The following is a 27,821-nucleotide window of genomic DNA, read 5'->3' as shown; positions in this document are numbered from 1 at the left end:
AAAGATTTTTTCCTTCATTTTTATTTCTAAATCCACACAGTTCACAACAATATCCAGTCAGGGAAAGTGGTCTTTGTTGGAGGTTTATAAATGTAAAGTAAATGTAACTGACTCCATTGCGCACAGGTTCGAGTTAGCAGAAATGTATACACAATACCAAACGTCACTTGTGAATAAATATGTCAAGTTCATCATATGTGTGACAATTTTACAAAGGTCTTATTCTTCAAGTTTAAATTCAAGCTCTATCTCAACTCTGAGACAAATGAGAAAAGACACAAAAATGTTATGTTCAGATTATAAAGTCAGAATTATTTTCATATCAATCTAATTAAATTTATTAACAACACAATCCATAAATAACTACATTCTTGGAAAAAAAAAAGTTTCTGACCCACATTCGGGGGGAGAAATCCTCCGTGGAAACCCGAGTTAGAGTGCTTTACTATGAACCAGAGGAGAAGACAAGATAATGTTCAACATGTGCTGGTAAATAACATGCCACTGTGCATACAGGATCTCTGGCTTTACGTGCAGCTTCGCTCTGCTCTGTGAAGGGTGAAGTTAGAGCAACGAGTGAAGCTGCACCGGGAGCACAAAGGTTGTGTGACTGTTAGTGTTTTGTCTAGGAACTCAGGACTAAGATTAAACAATGGCACGGAAAAGAAAACATTCCCTAGTCAATATTTTGAGTAGACAGTGCAAAGTCTGAGGTTCTGAGTCTTTGGCAGTTAGGTCAAAGGGAGCTGGAGGAGGGGTGGGGTGCTGCTACATGCGGCTTTCGTCCCTGTGAGGCGGTGGCGGTGGGGGTGGAGGTGGAGATGGAGGTGGCGGCAGATCCTCGTAGTCCCTCTGCTGCGTGGCAGGAGCGTCGGCCAGCACGAAGGAGTCGGTGGAGCGAGTGCTGATGCGAAGGGGAGCCAGGCGGCGCAGGTTGCTGGGCGTCCACGGCAGCCTCACCTGGGCCCGCTGCGAAGGAGCCACCATGCTGCTGTCGAGCTCGGCCTCCGCCAGCCAGGGGGGGATCTGCACCTGTGCCATGGGGTCCATTTCAGGCATGAAGGCTGGGTTCTCAATTCCAGCTGGATGAAAGAGATACACTGAATTAGTTTGAAAGCTTAAGAGTACTTGTGCATTATTTGAGTATTTCTATTTTCTTTGCTTTCTACTCTACCACATTTAAGAGGCAAATATTGTACTTTTTGCTCCACCGCATTTATCTGCCAACCTTCTTGGCTTGTGCCTTACTAAAAACAGTCTAGTTGGGGCCACTCAGCATATTTTTAGAGTGACTTGCCCTCAAAAAGTTATCTAAAAAAAACCATTTGATGAGTTTAGAGGCCCAAAGAGGTACATTTTTTTTTTGTATTTCCTAACAGAAAAGAGTCAAAAGTGTCAGAAATAACAGATCTGAGTACTACCTCAGCCTCTGGTTACAGATAAGCAGACCTGATGGTGGATTTATTTTACCTCCTGCTCTGTAGGTAACCCTCATGGGGAACGAACTTCCTGACGCGCTGTCTCCCTCTGAGAACTCAAAATCTGGGAAAAAATAAAGAGAAAATGTTTTTCAAAAGAGGAGTTTCACAAAGTACTTGGACAATTCAGGGCGTGTACATAGTTTTTAAGACTGAAACACAGATACAAACCTTCATCACCAGAATAATAGGTTTTACTTTTGTCCACTGATTTTCCATTTGGCATCTGCAATAGGTGGAGTGGTTATTTTATTAGTAAAGTAGTAAATTACATCTTAAAACCAAATTAGAGAATGTGAAAAAAACATAATACAAATATGTGACTAACAGGGGTTGGTGTTGGTGTTATATGAAAATTTGGGGACAAATCACCAAAGTGATCTATTTTTAAAACCTGACGTCAATAAATATAATCATGAAACTCTCATTTTGATTGAATAAAAGAAACAAAAGCCCTAAAATCCAAACCCAATCAGTCACACAAGAACTGCCAAATTAAATGAGGATAGAACTGGCTAAATTATATTTCAAATCATGCTCGATAACCAGCCCTTATGGCTACTGGTCAAATTCTAATAAAATTAATTCTCTGACCTTCTGCTGTTGGTCTTTCTTTGTGTACTTGGTAATGTGCTTTGGTGGAGCAACGCCCATCTTTGCAGACTTAAAAGACTCCAAACGACTCCTCATGGTCCTCTGGAAGATCTCCTGCACCTCATTTTCATCCTTGTTGACATCAAAATGACTCCGGCTGTACCTGTGCCGGTGCTACACACCGGAGACGAGCATACAGGAGTCAGTATGAGACTTTGAGAGCTGATTTTTAATAAGAAAAAAAGGACAAGTTTAGCATTCAGACATTCATTTTTAAGTTCAGTTTACTCGTTACCCAGCCTTTGAAAACAGTTGTACTATGTCTCCTGTAAGTTCTAAAGCTTGAAAGAAAAATGGGACGGGTTATTCTGAGGACGTAGGGTTTGAAAGGAGTTGGTGCTCGGGAGGCGGGAGACGTCTAATAAAAGACAAGGCGTAAACACAATGTGGCGAAACCAGTGGAGTCGCCCCCTGCTGGCCATTAGAAAGAATGCAGGCTTAAGGCTCTTTCGCATTGGCTTCTCTTTTGAGACCAAGAGGCTCCATTCAGATTTTTTACAGTCAAAGTGAAGAAGGTTATTGTGTTGCATTATGGGAAATGTAGGACATAGAACTTACAGAATTAAGTATTTTTAACAACTTGAAATGCTTGCCTGTTTCCTGCCCTTGTACAGATGCTGCTGCAGCAGATGGTGAGTGTTCATTTCCTCTGTTTCCCTCATGCCCGTCATGGTCTGCTCATGCATTTCTAGGCTTACTGATGGCACGGGGTCTCTTCTGCAGCAGGAAAAATCATATCAGTCACTTAATGCCTTATCACACACTCAGGCACAACACTGGTTTAGGCCTCTCATACAAAACAGATAAAGAAACGTGCAAGATAATTTCCACTAGTTTTGATACATTTCCAAGAGTTAAAACAAGTGCTGTGACTGCTTCTGGTCACAAGGGGGCACCATCTGTGCACATATAATATGAGCAGGTGATAAAATTCATAGCTGAAATGAAAATATGAAAAAGGAAAAGGAACCAGAGAGTTTCTTTTTACTGACTTATTGTTCTTAAAGAGTTTGCTGTCCAGCTGAACATACACTGGCTTGTCTGCAGACTACCTTTCAGCTCTCCTGTGACTGTGGCGTAAATCAGGTATAAATGCTCGCTCACCTCATGGAGGACATTGCACCTTGATCGTCTGACATGTCAGGCATGATGTCAGGCATGACTTCTGAGAAATCGTCACCAAACTTTTTCTTGAAGTCGACATACGCAGTTTCATTGCGGATGAACTCCAGGGAGCCTCTGCGCTCGCCCTGCAACATGGAGGCCAGAGGACTTTGCCTTTAACAACTGCCAATGCCCGTTTCTTTTCAAGTCCACTTGAACAAAATGCACAACGTGAGCCTCACCTCAGCCACATAGCGCATGGCGTCTTTGAGGTTCAGCTGATGGAAGACATTGAAGACGTAGTCACGGTTCTTCCTCGCAGACGGCTTCATCAAAAGCCACGACATCCACTTCTCCTCAAAATGATTCCACCTTCACAATGTGAGACAGGAAATGAATGCAGCATTATTCAAACAGTGATGAAATTTAACTTGTTAAATCGGTAAGTATGTCTTTACATACTTGTCCCTCATGTAGTTATGTCCTATTTGTCCAGATATGTCTTCTATGGCAACAAGCATGTGATCAAACACCTAAACAGCAAGAACAGAGTATAAGAGCTCGGCAGTCTGGAAGTTTATCACTCTTTCTTTTCTTTGATTGTGAGCTTTACCTTGTTCTGCACTTTTTCAACGAGTGTGAGCTCGCTCACTGCAGCTCTCTTTACTTTGAGCCAGGTGACCAGAGGTTTCATTGTTATTCCCTGTCATAGAAAGACATCCAAGCAAAAGTTAGTTAGCTGCAGAAAACCAACGGACCGATATACTATTTTGGTTACTCAGTTATTTTGGTGGTGGTTACCTGCAAAATGACTGTGAAGTACACTACGATAAGAGTAGTGCAGACCATCAGATTCTTCTCCTTTATCTTGGTCTCATCCAGCATTGCGGCCAGGCCATAAGCAACAGCCCCTCGCAGGCCACCGTAGCTCATTATCACCTGATCTATGAACTCCAGGGGGACGAGCCTGAACTTGTTCAGGATCCAGGTGAGGAAAAAGACACCTGTAGCATACATGCACACAAACGCAGTCTGTATTGTGACCTCTGGCATCAGGTGGTTTGCTGTTTCCACTCAAAACTGACAGTTGACAGAAAAACAAAATCTCACCAATGAATCTATACACAAAGATGAAGAAGAGTGTGAGCAGGATGAAGCCCGTGTTCCACACCCAGATTGTCTTATCGATGGCCGAGATACCGAGAAACACGAATATGATGGTTTCAGAGCCGTTGGCTAAAACCTTCATCACGTATCTGACTGTGGCGACGGACTTCTCGTCCATGTTTGAGTTGATGTACTTTTGACAGCATATTCCACAGAAGACAATCCTACGGGACAAACACATCTATATAAATGTATTAAAATGGACACACATAATAAAACAAATGAGATGTTTTACATGGAGCACTCACGACAGGATGGCAGACAGGGAGAGCATCTCAGCCGTCAGGTAGGACAGGTATCCCAAGACGAAGACGAAGCCTGGCTCGATGATTTGGATGTTTTTAGTGCATCTGGTCAGAAGAGAAATCAGCAGGCCAAACACAAAGCCCAGGAGGGAACCACCAAACGCCACGACAAAGAAGGAAACTGCACAAAGAGAAAGAGGACATGTCTATATGTTATTCAGCTGACATTTTATGCTATTTAACGAACACTTTTACCCAAAATTGGCAACTATAAACATGACCCTCCTTACTTATTCCTTTAATGATCTCCATAGCATCAATTTGGGATCCTCCCAGGGACACAAACGCATCAAATACATTGAAGAGCACCTAAGAGATGAGGAAAGTAAGACCCAAAATAAGGTAAAGAACATGGATATGACATACAAACAGGCTATGATGACTGCACTTGTTGTTGTAATATTTACATATGTGCAGCTGTAACGATACTGTCCTATAATCACTGTGTCACGTTCATGTAGAGTGAATGGAAGAAGAATTGGGAACACTAGTGTCCACATATAAGTTTTATTTTGGTGCAGATTATTGTTATTCTACACCTGCAACAAATGTACGTATGTGCGTGCAACCACTACATTAAAATCCCAAACAGCAAAGTTTTAACATGATGCCAGTTCATTAGTCATTCATCATCATTAGTCACCTTTCATTGGAAAGGTGTGGAAAGTTCAAAGTATCACCTTTTCATCTCCTTTCAGGAGGTGAAAGTATCACCTTTCTATTCCCTTTCAGCGATGAATAGAGTGCAATTTCATGATTCATAACACATTAAAGCAATATTTCTTAATGGATCAACCACCTTAAAGAGCGCTTTATTAAGGGATTAAGTTCAAACAAGATGACAAGAACTTATTGCGAGTAAACGTTTTTACTTCCAAGAGCTGCATGTTTGCATTCTGAACACTTCATGTCTTGGAAGTGTACTTTCTAATGATGGATGCTCCAGCATACTCGGAAACCATTCTGTTTTTTAAGTAACACCATAAGCACAGAAGTTGCATTGTATTGTAGCCTACGAACCACCGTCACGCCATCGTTGAGCAGCGACTCTCCAAACACCATGATGAAGAGGACCTCGTTGACGTGGACTTGTTCGAACACGGCGATGACAGCTACGGGGTCCACAGCAGCAATCAGGCTGCCGAAGAGAAGATACTGCAGCAGACCGATGTCCAAGTCACCTGCACCACAGAGGGGCACAAGATAAATCGGAAATTCCAAGATCCTTGAAGAAGTGAGGTCCTCTAACCACCCAACATCCTAAAACAGGCCCTTGTGACACTATTTAGCCACACTAATGGACAAAATGTGCCTGACAATCCACCGCTTAAGTCCTGACTATAAAATCTCAGCAACTGTTGGACGTATTTTCATGATATTTGGTACACATGATCATCATGACTCCCTCTCAGACCTCTCTCTCTCTAGCCCTTAGCATTTCCTGTTTGCAGTGTACTCATGGACAAGTAAAGGTTGCGAATTTATCAGTGTGCTCCAGTTCCTTTTGTCCTCTGTGTTTCTGTTCTCTAAGCAGATTTATGGACGTTAATTTGTAGTGGACATCAGAGATGATGATGTTGTCAGAAAGTGTAACTCTCATCAAATCGAAACACATGTATCAAGGCTGTGTGTTCACATTTGACAGAGGGGGGAGTGCGATTTTTGTAGGCAAAATCGGGAGCAATGCAGCTAACTCAAACACCAGCTTGCACCCGCGCCTTTGAATGACACTGAGCCCATTGACCGAAAGTGGCAGCCTACCGAAATAAAATAAAGTGTTTCTTACCCATGGCTCCTCCCTCCTGACACCCCCACAGTGACAGGCCCAAGCTGGCGGCGTTCCAGCAGGTCCCGATGATGGCGTAGACCAGGATCCCCCCCAAGTTACCGAAGAAGAGCTTGTTCGGCATGGAGTAGCCGGTGTCCAGGATGATTTGTGGCAGCAGGTAGAAGAAGAACACCGTTGGGGTCAGCTTGAAGGTCTGGACTTTGTCTGCACCCCAAACCATGGCACCCAGAATGAAGCCAAAGCAGATGAGCAGGGCGCTCTCAGGGACCACATTGGTCACGTGGTGATTGGCCTCGATGACTGCAAGAAGTGAGAGACAGTCTCTCTTGAAAATTGACTTTCTCTGGTCCTGTTTCTGCATCTGACAGAAGAACCAGCCACAGCAGATTCATAATAACCAATTAAAACACAGATATTCCTTAAGATTTCTGGCAGAACTGTTTGTATTCAGTTTTACGCTCTGGCGCTGACAATGTTTAAAACACAGCATCACAACTTAACCATAAAACTAAAACTCTTTGTGAGGTTACAAAATTCGCAAATGATCGACTTTTGCACTTAACTGAGCAGGTGTTACTTTTTGGTCTGGGCATATGATTAACCAGCATGGTGATGCATATGAATGTTTAGAAATCTCTCTGCGTAACTAAAGACAGACTTTTGCTTCAGGTCGGTTGACATAATGGCCTGGCAAAGTGTCACCAGGGTTTATTTAATAGTCAAACCTAATGAACAACTGCAACAGGTCAATTTCAAAATGTTGATTTCGTTGTTCTGACGTGTTCCATTCAAACGTGACTGATTAAAGTTAAGAAAAGTCTCTTGTATTTGTGACCCCCCCTCCCCCCAAAAAAGTGGAAAATCAGTTTAAACCGTGAAGATGACGCATCTTTTTCCACTCATTTAAGATGAAATATATATTGCAATAATATAAAAAGGTATTTTAACAGTCTGTAGTTATTCTAATACAAGTATGCACAAAAACAGTAGAAACTTTTCTGTTCCCAGGAACATCATGCTGTTTTGATAAGACAAACTACTGCTCACTGCTGCAGCCTCTGACACTTTTCGTTACAATATTGGAGGCTTATCACAGCACATAGCCAAAGACCCTAAGAATCAATTAACTCCATCAGCTTTTCAGCATTAGCGATGAGGTCCTACAACAGTTAACATTTTATTCTACATGACAGATTTATCTATTTATGTTTTCATTCTTGCCCTTGTCACTCGTCAATTATTGCTACTTATTTAGGGGATTAATTCCTCTGTTGCAGAGCCAGTAGCAACATTATTCACACTTTCAGTCATGCTTGTCGTTGCTGCGCGTGTTGATATGACACCATTATGTCAGAAAGACAAAATATGGCCATTATCGCCTTTAATCTCCAAAGTCATATGAGAGGAGAAACCGGTAGTTCATATTTACCCATCTGCATCATGAAAAAGAGCTTTCTAGCCCATTTTATTTCCTAAAATATTTGTTACATACCCATTTTAGCCAAACCAGCCACCAACACCCATAATGCCACTAGATAAGGGGTCTCCACATGGTGCCACTTAAAGGTCACGATCGGTATTCCTGTGATGCTGGAGCCATGGCCATGTTCAGTCTGATTCGAGCTTGATTTGGACTCTGACAGTTTCAGAGGGGGCTCCTGATGTGTTGGCGCCACGTCTCCATTCACCCTCCTGACCCCTGAGGTGAGGCAGATCAGTAACACCGACCCCAGCAGCCACAGGTGTATATTTCCGCTGCGTTGCATTGGCTCAAATAAATTTTAAAAACAGAGTGAAAACAAAAGCTGCACTCAAAGAAAATAGAAGTCCTTCGTCGTGAGCCTGCGAAACTTCAGGTGCCAAGGAGGTGAACTGTCCGTACTAAGGCCAGAATGAACCGTATGTGTCACACTTCTGCTTCCTCCGGTTTTTTTTGTGGCTTGGTGCTTCCTTTGTCTTACTCACTCTAGTTTACTATCACCTATCTCCGTCCCCTCCTTCCCTCTACTGCTCCATCGTTCTATCTCAGCCTGTGACTCTGCATCATCATTCCTCCCACAGTCTGTGAAGTGTGCAGAATCCTGGACTCAGCCTTTTATATGTACAGTATCTCCTCAGTGACCAAGGTTGTGTGTGTGTGTGTCTGTGTGTGTGTGTGTGTGTGTGTGTTTAGGATGTCCAAAAAAAGATCTTCAGTTATTCAGTCACATTTGAAAACCTCACCAGTCATTGCTTTGTTTGTGCTTCTTGCAGCTGAGACATATTTGTGTGTGTGGTGTGTGTGTGTGTGTGTGTGTCTGGGGGGGGGGGGGCAAGTAAGTGATGAAGCAGAGGTCATTTGATAGATGTTACAGCGAATACCTGTGAGTGTGAGTGTGGAACATTTCCGCTGGCTTTGCGTCACAGCTTTGTGCTCAGCAATGATTGACGCTGACGTTACTCAACCCTGGTTAAAGACTCCCAGTCCGTTGGCGTGGGAGAAATGAGCAAGCTGTCCTCTAACAGTCCCTAAATAAACTACTAATAATGAAGCAACCATTCAGACAATAAGGTTATTCTATTTTTTTGTACTGAGTTGTTGACATTAAACTTCAATCAATCAATCAGACTTTATTTGTATAGCACTTTTCACACAAGTGCCATGTTGCCCAAAGTGCTTTCCATGATAAACCCCCCCCACGCACACACACCTACACACACACACACACACACACCTACACACAGTGCAATAAACAACTATGCTACAAACAAAGGACTCAACAAAACAGGCCAAGTCAGATGATATTTACATATTGTCGACAAATACAAAAAATTAAAACTAATAATGAACCTAATATACAATACCTATATCCTACTGTATATATAAAGCTGCACTGTTGTCAAAAAAATTAAAAGGAAAAACACAACTGCCACACTGCTGAAGTGGGTGACTTGTTGTGTGGAATCCCTCCGTTTCCATGCAATAAATACTCTCCAAGTGTGTATCAATCCGCAGCCAAAAATAGTTCCCTACAAACGCACAATTTACTCTTGTTTGGGTGACACTTGCAAAGAACTGCAGGAAATCCACTGAACCTTTTGTTTTTTAAGTAAAACTGTGTAAGTGTGAGACATTTTTAAAGATGCGTGTGTTCAGTGGTAACAGGTGGGCTTGAGGTGGGTTTTCAGAACCAGCTTAGAGAAGTCAGGGAGTATAAAGAGACAGACGAAAGAAAAAGATTTAGCAACAGCAACAGCCTTGTCTTTAAATGGCCACTGTACTTACTAAAGGAAGTAAACACAAACAAAGTAAAGCAGATTATCTTGCGCTGTGAAACGATCCTGCTCTAAATACTGTAGTGATTCACGTGAGCACTGATTCACTGAATTTGTTGCAGTATGATTGGATGTTTTTCTTTTTTATTTTTTGCCACTGTTCCACCCTGTTTGAGCAGCACAAGGGACAATAGCCTCATTGCTAAGATGGACTGGTTTGATGATTTGATACGTAAGCTCTCACACAGGCACAGGTGTGACCCAGTATGTCTCCACTAAGAGGTTTACGTAAGCAACAACAATATCTGAGGTTGCTCATGTGGAAATAAACTGCGCATTGTGTTATATGGTAAATGTCTTTCACAGTGGAGTTAATATAATTACTAATGCACGAAGACCACAATTAAGTTTGGCTTGCTGAATAATTAAACAGATAGATAGATAGATAGATAGATAGATAGATAGATAGATAGATAGATAGATAGATAGATAGATAGATTGCTGGTTTCTAAATGCTGCAAATCATCCCTCTGAGAACATTCAGCTGCACAGCCTGCACAGTCAAGCATGAAGCCGCCTATGGAGCCTTATTAACTAATGACCTAATATGTCTTACTTAACAGTGGCTGGCCTTTAACTTAAACCTTTCAATCATTCTAAAATGGCCACAGCTTCAAAGAGAGGTTAACTTCATGGTGAAAACGAGAGGTTGTACAAAGGTTGTTTCCAGACTGGGAGGTCTACAGTAGCTACAGTTTAAGACTGTTGCCTAATTGTTTGTCAAGCTGATGTGAATAGTTTATTATAACCCAATGAAATGTGTCATCTGAGACCCCACCCAGCAAACGCTTCAGAGTCACAAAACATAAGTGCAGATAAAAGCACATGTTACCGTATATTCATGCTTTCACCCGATGCTATTTATTTTGAGAAGCATCAAATGAGTAAAACAAGAACTTACAACACTGTGTGAAAAGTTCACCCACACAGACACTGACAGTGAATGTGAAAAATGCTCCTGAGCTGTAAAGTCTGAAAACAAAAAAACAGAAACCTACGTGTAAAACTTCCAGGTGTTTCCCATACGTTCACGCACTGACCGACAGGTGAAAAGGAAGCTTTCCACCCCGTGAGAGACACATGAACCTGAATTGATTGTCCATTGTTCTTCAATTAGTACAGAGCTGAGGGGACTGACTGCACTGAGGAGGACGAAAGAGAGAAAGAAAGAAAGCATTGTGACTCTGTAATAAGGAAATAAGATATGGAGAATATTGTGCCACTGTCTGTATTTTAGTGAACTACGCAGATTGAGTATTAAGTACATATTTGTAGTATGCTTTGATTTATTTAAGTTTACTTTATGTTAAGTTTATGTGCAGCACATGCTGATTGTTTCCCACTGCAGAAACGATCACAGTCCTGTTTTGACTGAACAATCAAAGATTTATGGGTCTTATTATCTCTGCATGCATAAGTTTAATGCCTATATGAAATGGCAAACTTATCAGGAACATCGCAGGGATGTCCGCTAATCCTTGTGTAAATGTTTACCTTTTACGTGGCCTTTGCTCTTTCTTTGTGTGTAAACAACTTTAAGTATGAATGCTAAATTACCTCAAGGAAGTGTGGCAATGCCTTTTGTAATCCTTCTAATTCAAGGAATTTGATAAAAGCCCATACCGACAATTCAGTTTGCTGATTTAAACAAAATAAGAAATGAACTTCTCTCGAGGACAGATGTCGTGGGCTGCAGAATCATCTGCTTCACAGCGCACATATTTCTTTGTTATGATTAACAACTTCTCGTGCAGGTTACTGTCAGTACAAACATAACTGTAACATTTCCAGCCAAAGGCAGCACGGATTAACACTGAGGCTGCTGAAACTGTCTTCTGGTGTAACTGCTGGCAGACTATGGAAAAAGTCCGCTAGTTGGCGTCTGATTTTTTTGTTTGAGTCATTTCCTTCATCATGTACTAACCTCAGCCCCTTATTTATGTGAGCTGAGGTGTACACAAACATATACAAGCACACACATACACACACGAATACATGCTCATTCATTTACATTGTCCACAATGCTGCAACCCATTTATGTCTGTTGTGTATACATGAAATGCTAATGACTAGACTGCATGATCACACCAGGACAAGACGAGTACTCAGTCTTCATCTGGTGAGAAGTCAAGCTCTCTTTAGGCCACTCGTTTACACAATATAGACAAAAGTATTGGGACATCTGACCGTCACACCAACAGGGTCTTTAATGACATCTCATTCGAAACATTCAGACAGCTTTGCAGCTCTAACAGCTTCCACTCTTCTGTGAAGGCTTTCCACAACATGTTGGAGTGTTTCTGTGGGAATTTGTGCCCATTCATGCAGCAGAGCATTTGTGAGGTCACACACTGATGTTGGACCAAAAGACCTGGCTCACAATCTCCATTCCAGTTCATCCCAAATGTGTTGGATGGGGTTGAGGTCAGGACTCTGTGTGTTCTTCCACACCAAACTCATCCAACCATGTCTTTATGGAGCTTTGCTTTGTGCACTGGGGCACAGTCACGCTGGAATAGAAAAGGGCCTTCAACAAACTGTTGCCACAAAGTTGGAAGCATAGCATTGTCCAAAATGTGTTGGTATGCTGAAGCATTAAGATTTCCCTTCACTGGGAGTCAGGGGCCGAGAACAAACCGTGAGAACCAATACTTTTGTATATATAGCGTATGTCTGACTCATTATTTCTAGAGTGTATTTTCTCCTGATACAATTGCATTTGGATAGCACAGACATCTCGGATGTCTGCATGTTGCATCACAACATATTGGGTGACTGTTTTTACTAGAACTGCCTGACAGTACTAAGAACCGAAACACATCTTATAGCTCCAGTTGCAAACAAACCCTAAGCATTTAAATGAGGTCGGTCCACCATTAAAAAGATTTTTCTAAGATTACAGAATGAGTCAGCTTCACCTTAGATATCGGTTTCATGGCAAAAAAAAAAAATCATTCAATATGCATAACCAGATAGGCTGGTTATTTTATTTATTTATTCTTTGTTGATTGAATTTCCATGAGGATCACCATATCACCTGGTGGAAACTAACTAAGTACATTTAAAGTACTAGACTGTCAGGTCATTTATTGAAGTACTTCATACTTCTACTCACACTTTTAAGGGGGGCATAATCCACACTCTGTTATAAGCGGAATGTAAAAACTGTAATACAAACCAACAACAACACAAACTCCAGCTTGCAAAAGACCAACAAGTTCAATCGAAACCTCAAAAACTGAACACTACAACCTTCATGAAGGCAGGATTACATTGTTAGGTGGTGAATGGGCCCATTCTTCTTCATGTGCTTTTGATAATTATTGTTAGCACCACAGTGACAAGGACAGCCGGACTGGTCTCCACTGAGTAGCAGCTTTGGTATTTATACTAATACAGACACCCTGATGACAATTAAATTTCACCTCAAACCACAAGTTTGACAAAAAAATAAACATATTCACTAACTATTTTATGGTACTGACGTGCGTTAGGTGTATCTGAGGAGACATTGGTAATGACTCACTGAGCTTGCAGAGCCAGCTGACCAGGATCCAGAGGGCCACCAGGTATGGGACGGAGACATGCTCCCACTTCCAGCTCACAATAGGTAAAGTGGTGATGGGCCCTCCTCCGTGACCGCTTTCCCCGTGTCCATTGTTGTCCTCGGTGCCCGAGCCTGAGCTTGTGGTGTTCCCATGATCGCTGCTCACTGTGGTGACATGTGCTGCGTCCTCATTGGCCAGGCTCAGGTCTGTGGACACCATCAGCAACATGCAGAGAAAAAGTGCAAATCGCCAAGCAGCTGCCATGTTTGATAAAAAAATTCTCCACAAACTGTGATGTAGGCTGACTCAAGTGCTCCGGTCAAGTTCAGATTGTGTGTCAGTCTCTCATTCCTGTCCCATGTCTCCACCTTCTCTCTCAGGACTACGTTCTCACATTTGTCCACATCTTTATGTCACATGAGCACTGTGGCCCTTTCTCTCCTCTGCTCTCTGCCAAGGATGCAGCTTTTAGAGCAGGTGAGGCTCAGCCCATCCTGATGCTGGTCTGTCTCCTCCCACCCTGTAGACAGACCAGCTACGGTAGTTTGGCCACTTTATTCAATGGAAGAGTTGATATTCTTGTTCCGTCTTTAACGGCTGTAAAAGCTTTATGAGCATGTTTTCCCTGATGGTAAACTATAAGAACTTATCGCAAAACTCTGAATCACCATTTCCCTGATTGATGACTTTTACAGCCTTTTACAAACGAATGTCAAGTAACCTGTTACTGGCAAATATAACAACTTAGCAATAGCTTGGTTGAAGTAAGATAAGATAAGATTCCAAAGTGGTCTTAGAACGAATTTCTTTACATCCCACAACTTATTTTCACTGACACCAGGTGTCACCCAGTGGCCCTGTCTGGTATGTGTCTGATAGAAAATTGATCAGCTACTATTTTGATGACAAATTTATCACATAAGTCATTTTAGGTTTTAAAGGTCCAGTGAATAGGATTTGTTTCACAACATGTCAATAAACGCATCAAAATCACTTTTTATTTTTCCTTGAGAAATACTGAATAATTTTACATCATGCCTCTGATGAATGATGTGATGATGTGAACCCATATGAGACAAAGACATCCCTCTTTGCTTAAATAGGTTGGTAGTAGATTATTAAACTGTGAACCTAAACCATCAATTTGAAAGTGAAAACAAAGGCTCATGATAAAATAATTATCCAGACCATTTGTTGTAAACGTTGACTAGCTACTTCACAATTCTCCCTGATGTACGATGTTCCCTGTCGAATTTCTACAGCGCAAACACAAAACACACACATTCCAGGTATATTTACCTTCATATTCACTTTCACTTTCATTCATTTTCATTAAGCGAAATTTTATTGCAACCAATAGGAATGGTGGGCAAAATAGGACTGCTACATGGTTAGCTCACTCGCAGCAGTCAAAATCGCACTGCAGTTCACCTTGGCCGTTAAGCGAAAGACAACGGGACAGCCCTGGGACAAAGACGTACACAGACGTAGTTATTTCATAGTATTTCACATGGCTTTGCGAAACAACAATTTTCAGAAAACTAAATATTAACCTTGATCTTAATGGCCTTTACTGCCTGATTAAAAAGTAAAGAATAAAAGAGACTAACTCTAACCTTGTATCGCTGTCTGATTGTGACTGTCACTACGTATGTGCGTGTGTTTCTCAGAGTTTCACATAAATGCTTAGTATCCAATGATATGAGAACAAGGAGGCAGTTTGACCCATTTGTCTCTCTTACCAGAAAGGAGCGCCTGCACCCCCAACATCCCCTCCTCCTGCCACGCTGCACAACACTGACTGTTGAGCCTTCATTGCCACTATACATGTGTGTTTAGGTGACAGAGACTTGTAAATGAACCTTAGTTTGGACGTGCCGTTTCTTTTCCATGAGTCATTGATCAATGACTTTACTGACCTGTTGGGCACAATCCGTTTAGTTACAAATTAAACAGCCCACATACTTTCCTTCTCGCTTTCGATAAGTTATGGTATAAATTGGGGACACTGAGGAAATGTGAAATCTGGGTCAGATTTTTAGATGATAGACACATAACAAGAAAACAGCTGAATTACTTTGACCTGTTAGGAAATTATGAAAAAATTCTCAAAAATCTTGTCATGTCCAATTCTCTGACCTGTGAAATGAGGAAAATGAAACACACTGAAAAACACTAGTGCTTCTTCTCCCATTATGTTACTATTAACTGCATTAAGGAGAATATAAGACTCTTCTTCATATCACCAAACCACACTAAAACTTGCACAGTCAGTTCCATGCAGGTCCTCTCTTCCGGGACACCAGCATGGACTGCTGTTTTCATGGCAGCTCTGTTGACAGTTTATGAGTAAACTGTCTGCACTGATCGCTACCCTGGATTTAGATGCACCTGACACCTGTATCAAAGGTCAGCGGTAATCGGAGGGTCTCTGTCAGGGCAGCAGGCAAGAAAAAGAAGTGCCTGTTGTTACGGCAATTTCTTGTCTGCCTGTAGTGAGTTAAAAAAAAAGAAAAAAACAACAAGGCTGGAAGAGTAGCATGCACCCAAATGTTTAATCTCTACATAGAGAGGCGGCAATACACACAACCACACGGCAGGAAGCACTGACTGAGGACTTCATCCCATTTTATACTTTCTGATGTGTCTCTGGTCACTTGTTTGGAGCTTCATAAACAATCCTTCACAGATTGACGGGAAACAGACAGGATGTGATAACTGTCAGTGCCCCAGTTCAGGGTTTTATGACTGGGTGTTACTCTTGTGAGATGAAGATCTCTTCCTGCCCTCTCTTCCCAGGATGTTATTTATAATGGGGTTATAGCAGTAGGTTCACCAGGGCATTATTTGGTCACTATAGCATTACCCAACTAAGACTACAGACTAATTACAGTACAAAGTATTATTATTACAACAAGTAGTATTACAGTAAGTATAAAGTAAAAGTATAAGATTATCTCATTGTTACTGCAAAGCACACAAGATTTCCACCACGCTGTCGTTGTGACTTAACGTCAGGTCAGACATCAACAGCAAACCTCTTGGAGGGAACCAGATCAGATCAGATCAGATCAGATCAGACCAGACCAGACCAGACCAGACCAGACCAGACCAGACCAGACCAGACCAGACCGCCATTGAGGTTTTGGTATAAATAAAAGAATGACTCTATGTAATCATCAAAATTACACACTAACAGATGCAATGCATCAACATCGGGTCTGTTTAAGTCTGATGCAATTATGATTAGTCAACAATTTCATTACAAAACCTCCATATAACCTCCAAATAATCAGCAAGTCTGATAACTGATTGTTCAAGCAAAAGAGTCCACAGCCACGCCAGCAGCTAAACGCTAACGTCTACTCAACAGCTACACATTAAACATGCTGACGTGTAGCAGGTGTACTGTTGTCGAGAAACGCCAGCGTTTTTACCGATAGTCCTAAACTGAAGGGCAATCCATCAAAAAGTTGTCCGGATATTTCGCAACCACTAATGTCAACTTCATGCTAGCACAAGAACAAAAGTCAAGGATCATCAAAGTCACGTCCCACCGAGAAGATGTCAAGATATTTCAGCATAAGTGAATCTCTGACCTGCTGGTGGTGCTAAATGAAAAGTCAGGACATCTTCAAAGTCATTGTGATCCTCTGGGCATCATGAATATCTGCACCAAATTTCATAGCGAGCCATCTGATAGCTGTAAGTTGACATTTCACTTAAAAACATGTATTGTCAAAAGGCCACATCACAGTCAGAGAACTGAAACAATTAGCCACTGAATTTACAAGCAAAAAAAATGTTAAGAAACATTCTTTGTCCAGATTAAAAAATATGAGTTTGTGAATTTATTCATCATGTATGATAGTAAACTGAATATCTTTTTGGTTCTGGACTGTCAGTCAGACAAAACAACTTGAAGATGTCACCGTGGACTCAAAAATGGTATTGGACATTTCTCAGTATTTAGTGACATTTTATGGAGTCGCGTCTTTATAATGGAGTTGAAGGGCCAACAGAGTGTGTCACTCTACAGATTTTAACACACACCAGGAAAACTAATCACTGTGAGTAATAACTTGAATGTTGTTTGACAGAAAAGTTTGCTGCTGAGTTACTGAGACAAAGAAACGTGAGCGAGAGTCAGACACACATAAAATAAATAAAAAAAAAAAAGAAAATTTTTCCTCATTCTTGTGACTCTAATCAGGTTTCAGTGTTTATACTTGGATTAGTGCTTGTCTGAGCCACACCTTCCTGATTGATTTGACAGGCTTTTATCTATTAACAAATGCCCAGTGACTTTGCCTTTTTTCATTCATCATGCAAATTCTTACTAACAAACACTAAGTAAGCTAATTATTGTTTTTTTTGGCACTGCAAAGTAGCTTCCAACAGGACAAAAATGGAACATGATGATGACAATTTCGGACAAAATGGGGGCAAAATGTGTGGGACTGTTGTTCATATTTGTTTTTCAGATTTTCCTGAAAATTAGCAGAGTTGTAACAGAGGGAGGCAAAGAGTTCTTAAGAAGTCTGAGACCTGGCACAACAGATACAACCGTATTTTTCCCACTACTGAATGTAGCTGTTTTGCAAAAGTCACTGCATGTTCATCTGCCTCACAGTGTGTTTATGGTGTCAAATAGCCGAGGTGAGGATGTTGGATAAGAGCATTGAAACCTGCATGAACATCAGCTGGATGAAGGACGTGTTTAGGTTTACAGTTCAAGTAAGTAACACAGAAATGTTGAGCCAGCATAAGATCACTGAGGTGACCTTTGGTGTGTGGGCTAGTCTGATATTCCTGAACTTATGTAACTCATATACTTCATTATAAGTGAAGACCAACAGTAATATTAATATCAATAAAACCAGAAAACTCCCGACAGAGTCGTGTCAACATTTGCTTTTTTGACCACAATGACCTCTGCACCATTCATTCATCATTCATCATCATCACACCTGATACATTCTACTAAGGCGCAAAACATCTCCAACTTTTTCAGAAAAGTGACATTAGACTATCAGATGAGTCGCTCACCTCAGGAATTTCAACGGCGTGTTGAGCGTCACCTCATCCAGGAAAACTGCAAACAGAGGAGATTGTGGACCCTTTAAACAGCTTATGTACATTCATTTATTCAATCGAAAAATGTATTTGCCAAAACATTCTGGAATCAATCCACAAGAGAATTATCATGATTCTAGGACAGAGATTAATGATTATTTTAATTAAATTAATCAATTAATTAATTAAACTCCATGATAGCCAAGTAAGTTTTTTTGCTTTGTGCATTTTGTTCAAAAAGGAATCATTCCGTATGTCTCATGAATTACACTGACGTAAATAACACTCAACACGCGTGCTTCTACCTAAAACACGTTCAAGGAGACGAATCACTCTGTGTTATGAAAATTATTAGATTTATTATTATTGGGCTATTGGAAAAATGCCAGAGTGCTTGTGTAAGCGTTAAAGTCCTGGTGCAAGTCTGGGCTCTCTGTAGAGCAAAACTTCACCCAAGTCCAGAGGGTTGCAAGTCATCTGACAGCCACTAGAGACTCCCATAAACTTGTCAAATACTCACATTAAATAGAGAGAATTATCATCTGCAGCAGAATGGACACGCACAACATTTCCTCTTTCCATTACTGTTTGAATGCTCAGCGTCGAACTTCTCATGATGTGTACATGTCACACATGTCGCAGCAGGAAGAACACATACATAACACATAATGAAGTGAATGATGTCTGATTCCCAGCCAGCTGCTTCATTTTCACGGTCCTGGTCCAGTACATGCCAGCTCACCGTCATGGCCTCCTGGGACACCTGAACAGAACAAAGGCTTAATGTTATTAGTAACACAAGGTGATGTTATTGTTAACGCAAGCTTATTCATGAGAATAGACCCCTGGAGATGAACGCTGGTTTAAGTGTGATTTAGTAAGAAATCTTACAAGGCAAAAGCTTAATATTACATTAAAACAGAAAATATGAATGACAACAGTTGGACAAGTCCAAAATGTTAATTTATTCAGTCTTTATATTTCTGAAACTGTTTTGCACACACTTTGCACTTCATTCTGTTACGTGAGCTGCCACGACAAGTGAATTTCCCCGCTGTGGGATCAATAAAGTTCATCTCATCAGATCAAATCTGAACAGTTAGGCCTATTTCATAACATTACATCACAACTTACAAAGTAAAACAAAAAACAAACTATCTCACAGCAGTGATTCACAGTGAATATTTTATGTTGTTTGGTTTGCGGCCTACATTATATAAAACACAGGCCTGTCAGAGTATATGAATTAAAATATCGCTAGGCTAACAACTCATTTTATAACGAACTTGCTATTTAAAAGGAAAATATATCATATGGAATAAATTATGGCATTTTGGCTGGGGTAATATCTCAGATAATCGCTCCAACTTTAATCAAACTCATCCCAAAGTACTGCAGACGTCTTTCGGGTATTTTTATGATGAAAATTTGAGTACAACGACACTGTCAGTGAAGGTGTCAGCCTACCTGTTGATTCATTATGCTAACAAGCTAACTGGCGCCCGGCCTCGCGCTCCGCTCACACGACGTTACCCAGAATTCTATGGGGCAGAAACTGGCAGAAGCACGAACCAGGAAGAGGCTGCGCGTCGGTGAGCGAAGCCAATTTTGAAACACCTCGAAGTCGCATATATGTGCGCATATCTGTCGCGTCTTGGCACATGGTTAGCGTTTAGTCGCGGCGCGGGGTGTTAGCGACCAATCTGAAACGATGTCACCGCGCGTTGTTTTGGCGTTTGTACGTGGCTCGTGAACAGAGAGCAACAGGGTGGTCGACAGTTAAACTTGGTGCTGCGGGCGAAGTTGACAACCGGCGGCCAACTCGGCAGCGGTGTTTGTGTGAAGGTATGTGCGCAAGCTAGCGGAACAAAGCAAAGAGAAGAGGCGTTTTAACGTAAGGCGCGAGACGGTGATGTCTGTGCGGTGGACTGGTGTGACTGTTGGACAGGGGCAGCCTGTTGACAGGCTCACGTCATACATCAGCTGGTCGCGTTCAGGGCTGCTGGACGTCAGCCCGTTTTGTTTTGGTACGCGGCGAGAAGTAACAGAAGCAGAAAACAAAGTTGTTAAAATGACATCGGGCTATTCTGAAGCTTCCCTTTAATAGCATTGTATTCGAACTTTAGATAACTTTAAACATGAAAGTTAAAGCTGATACTTAAATTAATATTTAAAAGTTTTAAAAGATAAGCTTGTGTTGTTCAATATTATCTTTATTGTTAACAAAACCAAAACCATCAATAAATCAATCCTTAAGCCTGATGTAGTTTATTCCTATCTGTTGTTGTCCAAAAACTACAAAGCGCATATACATATTGTTAATGGCTTCTCTATTGTACTTTATGTAGCATATGTTGGTTTATTTAGTATGTTTAGTCTATTTTTCCCACTAAGAGTTAGACCTTGTTTAGTTGTTTGTTTGCTTACTTTTGACTAACCTGCACTGCTGTAATGGGCTGCTATAAGTATCTATTTATCTATCTATCTATCAACATGGGAAATGTATTTAATTGAGATTTGAGCCTCCCTAATGCAACAGTAATGTTTGTTCTATTCCAACAAATGCATTATTTACTTCTGTGCTAACAAGTGCAGCTTTACAGCTGATTGGGGACGTTATAGAGCTTCTGTTTTTCAGAAAATGAGACCACATATTTGTGAGTCATTTTAAAACATCTGTGTCTTCATAAGGAACCAGTAGGCTTGGTGCTGAGTGGTAGGGAAGTGGGAAAATTATGAACACCGGTTTTAATCTTTTCATGGGATTTGTTGATGACAAAAATGATGTAGAACTACACAAGAGTAACTGAACAGTTAAAGAAATAAATTTACTGGCCACTCACCACAAGGCAGAAATGGAAAAATACAGTCCAAGCATGTGTCACAACTGTCTTCTGTACCACTATTATTACTGACTGGCTGACATATTCGCCAGTACTTTTATATTTTTGATAAGCTAATATTAGCCATTATGATGCCACAGCTGATTGATCAGTCAAGATCCAACACAGTATAAATAAATGATATGAGAAAGACTGACACATGACACAGTTCAGTAGCGTCATGTTAACAATATGTCGATATCAGTTATTTTGTTGTCCTCAAACGACAGACACTTTGTGTAATAATGTGGTTAATTCTTGGACTGTGTGCTTTCGCTGACCAGACCCTCACTTTCAGTTGAACCGTCAACCAACGGACAATTCTCAGACAGCTAAATCCATTTCTTATTTCACTTATTGATGTACAAGTTTTCAGAATTTGCATTGCAGTCAGTCTTAAAGCGCATAGGCATGTTTGAGAATGACACCCACTTATGTTATTTTGTCTTTGAGTTCGTACTCACATACAAGAGGAATCACTTATGCAGAGTTTAAGCTCCCAGGACCAAATTGTTGTCCTCAGGCCATCTGGGACTTCAACCCTTGACCGAACGGATAAGAGTACAGTCACCACAGCAGTTTTTTTGAGTTTTGTTGCAGGAGATGAGGTCATCAGGATCTGTATGTTTACCCTTTGGGTCCCTTTTCTCCAAGCTCTGCAGAGCACATCACATGTCCGCTGTGTCAATAAGAGGCAGATATTTAAAGGAGGTTGAAGAAAGCCTTGACTGTGTTATTGTCTCTCTTTCTCCCTCAGCCTCAGTATGGATTGTGAGGTTGTGTTTGCAGCCTTGGAGAAAGTATGTGAAGACAACATTTCTGTTATGTGTGGCCCTTCTGATTTGCCATACGGTGAGGTTGCCCAGCGTCTGGTCACGTGTATGAGACAGATCCAGGAGCACGGCCGAGCTCTGGAGCCCGTGGTCTGCGGCTTCACCGCCCTCTTCCACCATTATGACTTCGATGCACAAACGCCGGGTAATGGCTACCGCACCCTGGTCAAGGTAGGACCGACCCGACAAGGTGTTGTTCCAGTCACTGCGGATAACTGAGCTGTGATTGTGCTAATGAGTGATTGTACCCTTTGTGAGACTGAGCAAAACAAAAACAATTGTATTTATTGTTTTCTTTATTTAAAATTTGCTCTATAAAGCTCAACCTCAGCAGAGTGCTTGCTTTGCAATCCAAAATCCAAAATTCTGATTCCTTCTGATAATTTTTTTGTTCATTGGTTTACTTTAAATATTTTAAGACTTGAGCCTCTTTGTTGTTAAATTATCAAAATTACTCCTAAAAACCTCACAAAATTATCTGGTGACTTCAAAGCTGTTAGATGAGATTTCCTCCTAATTTCCAAACACTCTAGCTAACACACAGTGTTAAATGCAGTGTGATGCAACAGGCTCACCGGCTGATGTCTGTAATGTAATCAGCTCAGTGCTGCACATTTTAAATCTATAAAAGGATAAGACTGATAAGACTTCAGCACAAGTTACATTGTTTTTCTTTCTTTCAGGTCTTGCAGTCTTGCCTTTTGCACATCATTCACAAAGGCCGGTACATTGCCTCGAATTACACTAATGCCTTCTTCAGGGCCGACCACAACACCTCTGAGATGGAGGCGTACTGCAGCGCCCTGTGTCAGCTCCGTGCCCTGCTCCACCTCGCCCAGCGGCTGATGAACGACAACGAGTGCGGCCAGCTGTACTCCCAGCAGGACAGGGAGCTGAGCCAAAAGTTCGTGCAGGAGTACAGCTCCATGCACAAAGCCTGCTTCTATGGCCGCTGTCTGGGCTTTCAGGTCAGCGTGCAAAAAAGGCGGGGCTCACTTCACAAAACATGCTTTTATTTCTGTCCAGTTTTTAGAGAGTTGGACTTGGCCCTCTTCAGATTTTTCTTCATGGTGAAAAAGTATGTGTTGCTCATTTTAATCATTTGAAACCAAAGCACTTATTAACTGTTCATTGTCTCTTTTCACAGTTCTCTCCAACTCTACGCCCCTTCCTCCAGACTGTTGTCATTAGCATGGTTTCATACGGAGAGGTTTATGGTAAACAGCAGTCTGGCTTGGGTTGGTCCTTTTCTTTCTTATTTTTTATTTTTTTTTGTTCTAGATGGTATTGATGGAAGGTCCTTCTCAGATGTGTTTAAAATCATCCATTTTCTTCCAGGCATGGCAGCCCTCTCGCTCCTCACATCGGGGAAGTACGTCATCGACCCGGAGTTGAGGGGTGCCGAGTTTGAACGCATCACCCAGAACCTGGACATGCAGTTCTGGAAGTCCTTCTGGAACCTCACGGAGTCCGGCCTTATAACAGTAGGCAGGGTCAAATGTTCTCCCACTGACTCTCATATGAGCCGAAGTCCTCTTTAATGTTTTGACTGCTCACCCACTGGCTTGTGTTTCTCTGTGCAGGGCTTCAGCAGAATCGCCTCTAACCCAGTGCAGGTGAACTTCACCCTGACTTTGCCTCCTGTTGCCCTGCGCCTCCCGCTGGCCTCAGATCCCAGTCTGACAGCCACAGTCTCACCTCCGATAGCCCACTGGGGCCCTGGGCCAGTCCACATCCGTCTGATCTCCCATGAGCTGCGAGAAGGACAGGTGAGGCTCCGCAGGTCTAACACAACAATATGGTGAGGAAACGGGAAAAAATAAACACAAACAGACAACTGTGGCCTTTGGAAATTGGCAGAAGCTGAATGTTGCAGGTGTTAAAAGTTTGTACATGAATGTTATCCTTTTCTGTGATGAACTCTATCGATATTTAACATAATACCAGTATCTATCTGCGTGTGGATTTTTGAGACACTTTTCACGGTTTCCAGCTCCACACAGATGTCAGCCAATGAGGTACAAGTAAGGGAGACAAAAATGTTGCATTTTACAAGAGGAGCAAAAGGGGAAAACGTATTTAGAAGTGAAAACTTTGGGGATTTAATACAGAGCAGCTATATATATTATCACGTGGAAAAGTTTTATTCGAGATGGGAAAATGTCTTGTTTTTCATTCTCTTTTGGATAATTGCGTGAAAAAGGCATGTTTTATTGCCACTGTTCCTGCTCCTTGCTATCAGTTACCTTACGGTTTACCTTATAGGACAGTGAAGAGCTGTTGACTTTTTCTCGAACCAACCCGCCCCCACTCTCCATGTCCCATCTCCCCTGGGTGCAGAAGCAGCCCCGCTCCCCCTCGCTGCTCATCCACTTCCATGGAGGAGGCTTCGTGGCTCAGACTTCCAGATCCCATGAGGTACAGAACATAACAGAACGCTGGTGTCAGACTGCGGATTTTAGCTGCATCTTCATCCCATGATAATAGTGCCGCTAGTCAGTCCTGCAAAGTTTTTCACAGTCTGCAGAAGTAATGGGTTATCTATTAATATTAAATGCAATAGAAACAAAGAAACTGTTCATGCTTTGCCATTTATTCTTATGAATCAGAATTATCTTCGGAGCTGGTCGAAGGAGCTGAACGTACCCATCCTCTCTGTGGACTACTCACTGTCACCTGAAGCGCCCTTTCCCCGAGCTCTGGAGGAATGTTTCTACGCCTACTGCTGGGCTCTGAACAACTGTCACCTGCTGGGTATGTACCTGACGCCCAGTGGGATGACTCTGTTAATATTTTAAGAAACATGTAGTCGTTGTCAGTAAGTTTACATTCATCAGCATGGGAATTGTTCAAATTAAAATAAAATTACTTGTTTTTGTCCATCTAATGCATACTGTAAGCACAAAATCCTAAAAGCGACTAATTGTTTCAGCACGTAATGGTAGTGCAAAGGTGCTTGGATTTAAAACATCTACCTTAAAGCATGTTAAATAGCCCTTGTTCTTTATTGAAACAGTTGAGAGGATCGTGAGTGTTTCGATAGTAACACGTCTGTGTGTGTGTCTCAGGCTCCACAGCAGAGCGGGTTTGTCTGGCAGGTGACAGCGCTGGAGGAAACCTCTGCATCACTGTGTCCATGAAGGCCATGTCCAGCGGCGTCCGCGTCCCCGACGGCATCGTTGCCGCCTACCCCGCCACCTTGCTCACCACTGATGCCTCGCCCTCCCGCCTGCTGACGCTCATCGACCCGCTGTTGCCCCTGGGTGTTCTCACAAAGTGCATCAACGCCTATGCAGGTATGCGTGTGTACAGGGCGAGTGTGTCGTTTCACACCTCATTTAGCACGAGAGCACTTTGAAGCAGATGATCGCTTCTGCACGAGACACAAGTTCTGTATTAACCCACGGTCAGACCTGGATGTAATCTGTGTTGGCTTACAGGTTTGGCTGGTCAGCTGTCTGAATGCTCAGGTAGCGTAAGACTAAGTACATAAATTGTTTATTTTCTTACGTTTTATTCGACGAGATTTCATACTTTCTGCATTAGGAAGTCAAGTAATTTGAGTAGTGACACACTGTAGTCAGGCGAACTTAAACTTGATATAAGGAGGGAGGTTTTATCTGAGAGAGAGGCAGAACAAAACACACAAACTGACACAGTGTCCCAAAAGCCGTGACTGCATCCCCCCCCCCCCCTCCTGCCTCCAGGTGTAGACTGTCAGACGGTGCAGCCTGCTGTGGGAAGCGGCAGTCTGAGCTCTCTGGGCAGAGACACAGCTGTGCTGCTTAGCGATCTCACTCAGGGAGCCTCCAACTGGATCCAGTCCTTTCTGGACCCCATGCGGACTTCAGGTGGATCACGATCACTGTCACCAGCACTGGGGAGGTTCCAGAGCAGCGAGCGTCGCAGGACTTCCGCTCACACCTCCGGTCAAGTGGATTACCCGAACGGCTTTGAGCCCCTGCGCTCCGAGTGCCCGGCCTTTGTTCGCCCGACGTCCTGCCCCGTCATCAGGAACCCGTTTGTGTCGCCCCTGCTGGCTCCTAACAACCTGCTGAGGGGCCTGCCACCTGTACACATAGTGGTAAGAGAGGGAAGCTGACACAAGCGTGACTCCAAATGAATGAGCAGCCTCTTGCTTCAGACAGGTTGTCCGTCAACATGAATGTTTAAATTAAATTAAGTTTAATGTCTCTTGAAGTTGATTTTCATACCACACTGATGTTGATTATCCATGTGTTGCAGATCTGGGTGACAATTTATCCAAGTCAAAGTTATTGATTATTATTATTATTGATAAAATGTTGATAAAAATCATTATTATTGACAAAATCCAGCCGATAGATTTTGAACAGACCGTCCTGTATTATTCCCAGCAGGATTTACTGCTGTTAGTGCCTTTAGTCCATGTTTCCTGATTCGTCCATGTCTCCTCACAGGCGTCTGCTCTGGATGCCTTGCTGGATGATTCTGTGATGTTTGCCAAGAAGCTGCGAGACATGGGCCAGCCCGTGAGTCTGACGGTGGTGGAGGACCTGCCCCATGGCTTCCTCAGCCTGTTGCAGCTCAGCAAGGAGACGGAGGGCGCTTCAGAAATCTGCGTGGAGCAAATGAGGAAGGTTTTTCAGCAAGATAACCCGACTCCTGCTTTTCGCAAACGGCCAAAGCTGGAAGAGACTTAACAGAGTAGCGATCCATCCAGCTGATCAAGCTCTCATCATTGGGACTTTGATAAGAGAGCTGACATTTTCCGGTGAGAGAGATGCAATAAATTTAAAGGAAATGAGGGATAATTATGAAGAGATATGAAAACTAGAGGAAATTTACTGCGTAACATTTTCTGTAGGCAATGATAGACAAAAGAGCCACTAAAAAGTTTTCTGTACGACCCTAAGTGATGACAGAAATGGAAATAACTATTTTTCTCTCGTTTTCAAGATCAATTGCACATTGAGAGTATAAGAGATTATTAACCGATATGTGGAAGCGTTTGTGCCTTGAATTTGAAATGCTGCTGTATTTGAACAGAATATTGAGCAATGCTTTGCCTTTGTTACCAAACTGACCAGAGTTAAAGGTTTACTTGTACAGGAAACACATTCCAGATGCACTCTATTGTTATTAAATATTATATTATGGTAGGATTTAATGTGTAACCTGATTTTGCAGTTTGTCACATGTTTACATCATACTGACAAGGAGGCCTTTACTTTGTATCTACCAGCAGTATATGGATGTGGAAGTAACTTATAACTCTGTAAATTAAGTATTTCTTAATATTTAACACTACATTGTATTTACAGTCTGAATTAAATCAAAACTGCAAAGATTGCTCGTGGTTACTTGAGGCTTTCGCACACCTGTGGGATCTGTTCTGTGCAGCTGACTAACCTCTTGAGGTTCGGTTGGTGTAATTACAACTAGTAGTCAAGCAGAAGTTGTCATGGGTTAAAGAAGTTTTTGTGATATCAAGATGGTGAGGCAGGTGTTTGTTTTGAAATGTCTCTCTGGCTTGTTTGTGTTACCCAGTTGGTTGCCTGAAATGTCTGCACACTCTTACAACGGATTACTTCCTATGCAGACTTTTCAATCTGAATATTATTATTAAATAATACAAGTTTCTCAGGTCTAAAATTATGATTCCCCCAGCAGTACCCGGGTGTGACAGCA

The 27,821-nt window shown here is 42.0% G+C and overlaps 2 protein-coding genes across 6 annotated transcripts; one reads left to right on the top strand and one right to left on the bottom strand.

Annotated features, from left to right (window-relative positions):
- Positions 1–3: 3 nt before the first annotated feature.
- LOC124074451 (sodium/hydrogen exchanger 3-like) lies at positions 4–20,018 on the bottom strand. 3 transcript variants are annotated; one of them, XM_046417402.1, is made up of 18 exons: positions 19,904–20,018; positions 18,957–19,199; positions 18,410–18,455; positions 6,495–6,797; positions 5,729–5,889; positions 4,939–5,017; positions 4,652–4,829; positions 4,347–4,567; positions 4,038–4,240; positions 3,850–3,939; positions 3,699–3,769; positions 3,479–3,608; positions 3,237–3,382; positions 2,726–2,849; positions 2,073–2,246; positions 1,650–1,704; positions 1,471–1,542; positions 4–1,082 (listed from the first exon to the last, which is right to left on the bottom strand). In XM_046417402.1, exons 4-18 carry the CDS (start codon positions 6,715–6,717, stop codon positions 769–771), a joined length of 2,241 nt encoding a protein of 746 aa, XP_046273358.1. In that variant the 5' UTR covers positions 6,718–6,797; positions 18,410–18,455; positions 18,957–19,199; positions 19,904–20,018; the 3' UTR covers positions 4–768. The 3 variants fall into 3 exon arrangements, with proteins under 3 accessions (XP_046273358.1, XP_046273356.1, XP_046273357.1); XM_046417400.1 differs by lacking the exons at positions 18,410–18,455; positions 18,957–19,199; positions 19,904–20,018 and adding an exon at positions 13,339–13,809; XM_046417401.1 differs by lacking the exons at positions 18,410–18,455; positions 18,957–19,199; positions 19,904–20,018 and adding an exon at positions 7,990–8,578.
- lipea (lipase, hormone-sensitive a) lies at positions 19,901–27,482 on the top strand. Of its 3 annotated transcripts, none has more exons than XM_046417404.1 (11): positions 19,901–20,028; positions 22,076–22,322; positions 22,835–23,119; positions 23,299–23,389; positions 23,490–23,635; positions 23,735–23,920; positions 24,417–24,569; positions 24,761–24,905; positions 25,220–25,447; positions 25,859–26,235; positions 26,591–27,482. In XM_046417404.1, the coding sequence occupies exons 2-11, from the start codon at positions 22,083–22,085 to the stop codon at positions 26,831–26,833; spliced, it is 2,094 nt and encodes a 697-aa protein (XP_046273360.1). In that variant the 5' UTR covers positions 19,901–20,028; positions 22,076–22,082; the 3' UTR covers positions 26,834–27,482. The 3 variants fall into 3 exon arrangements, with proteins under 3 accessions (XP_046273360.1, XP_046273361.1, XP_046273359.1); XM_046417405.1 differs by having other exon boundaries at positions 20,011–20,281; XM_046417403.1 differs by lacking the exon at positions 19,901–20,028 and adding an exon at positions 20,035–20,463.
- Positions 27,483–27,821: the final 339 nt, after the last annotated feature.

This window comes from Scatophagus argus, chromosome 17 (assembly GCF_020382885.2).
Source record: "Scatophagus argus isolate fScaArg1 chromosome 17, fScaArg1.pri, whole genome shotgun sequence".
Lineage (NCBI taxonomy): Eukaryota > Metazoa > Chordata > Actinopteri > Scatophagidae > Scatophagus > Scatophagus argus.
The sequence above is the reverse complement of the archived record's forward strand: the minus strand, read 5'-3'. Positions and strand labels throughout refer to the sequence as shown.

Excerpts from the sequence above, each read along its gene's own strand:
- LOC124074451 (XM_046417400.1), bottom strand. The coding sequence starts at position 13,624 with ATGGCAGCTGCTTGGCGATTTGCACTTTTTCTCTGCATGTTGCTGATG. Across the intron at positions 6,798-13,338 it reads CAGCTGGCTCTGCAAGCTCA|TCATCGAGGCCAATCACCAC; the intron begins GTGAGTCATTAC and ends CACTTCTTGCAG. Across the intron at positions 3,770-3,849 it reads TTGAAAAAGTGCAGAACAAG|GTGTTTGATCACATGCTTGT; the intron begins GTAAAGCTCACA and ends CTTGCTGTTTAG.
- lipea (XM_046417404.1), top strand. The coding sequence starts at position 22,083 with ATGGATTGTGAGGTTGTGTTTGCAGCCTTGGAGAAAGTATGTGAAGAC. Across the intron at positions 23,390-23,489 it reads TAAACAGCAGTCTGGCTTGG|GCATGGCAGCCCTCTCGCTC; the intron begins GTTGGTCCTTTT and ends ATTTTCTTCCAG. Across the intron at positions 23,636-23,734 it reads CGGAGTCCGGCCTTATAACA|GGCTTCAGCAGAATCGCCTC; the intron begins GTAGGCAGGGTC and ends TTCTCTGTGCAG.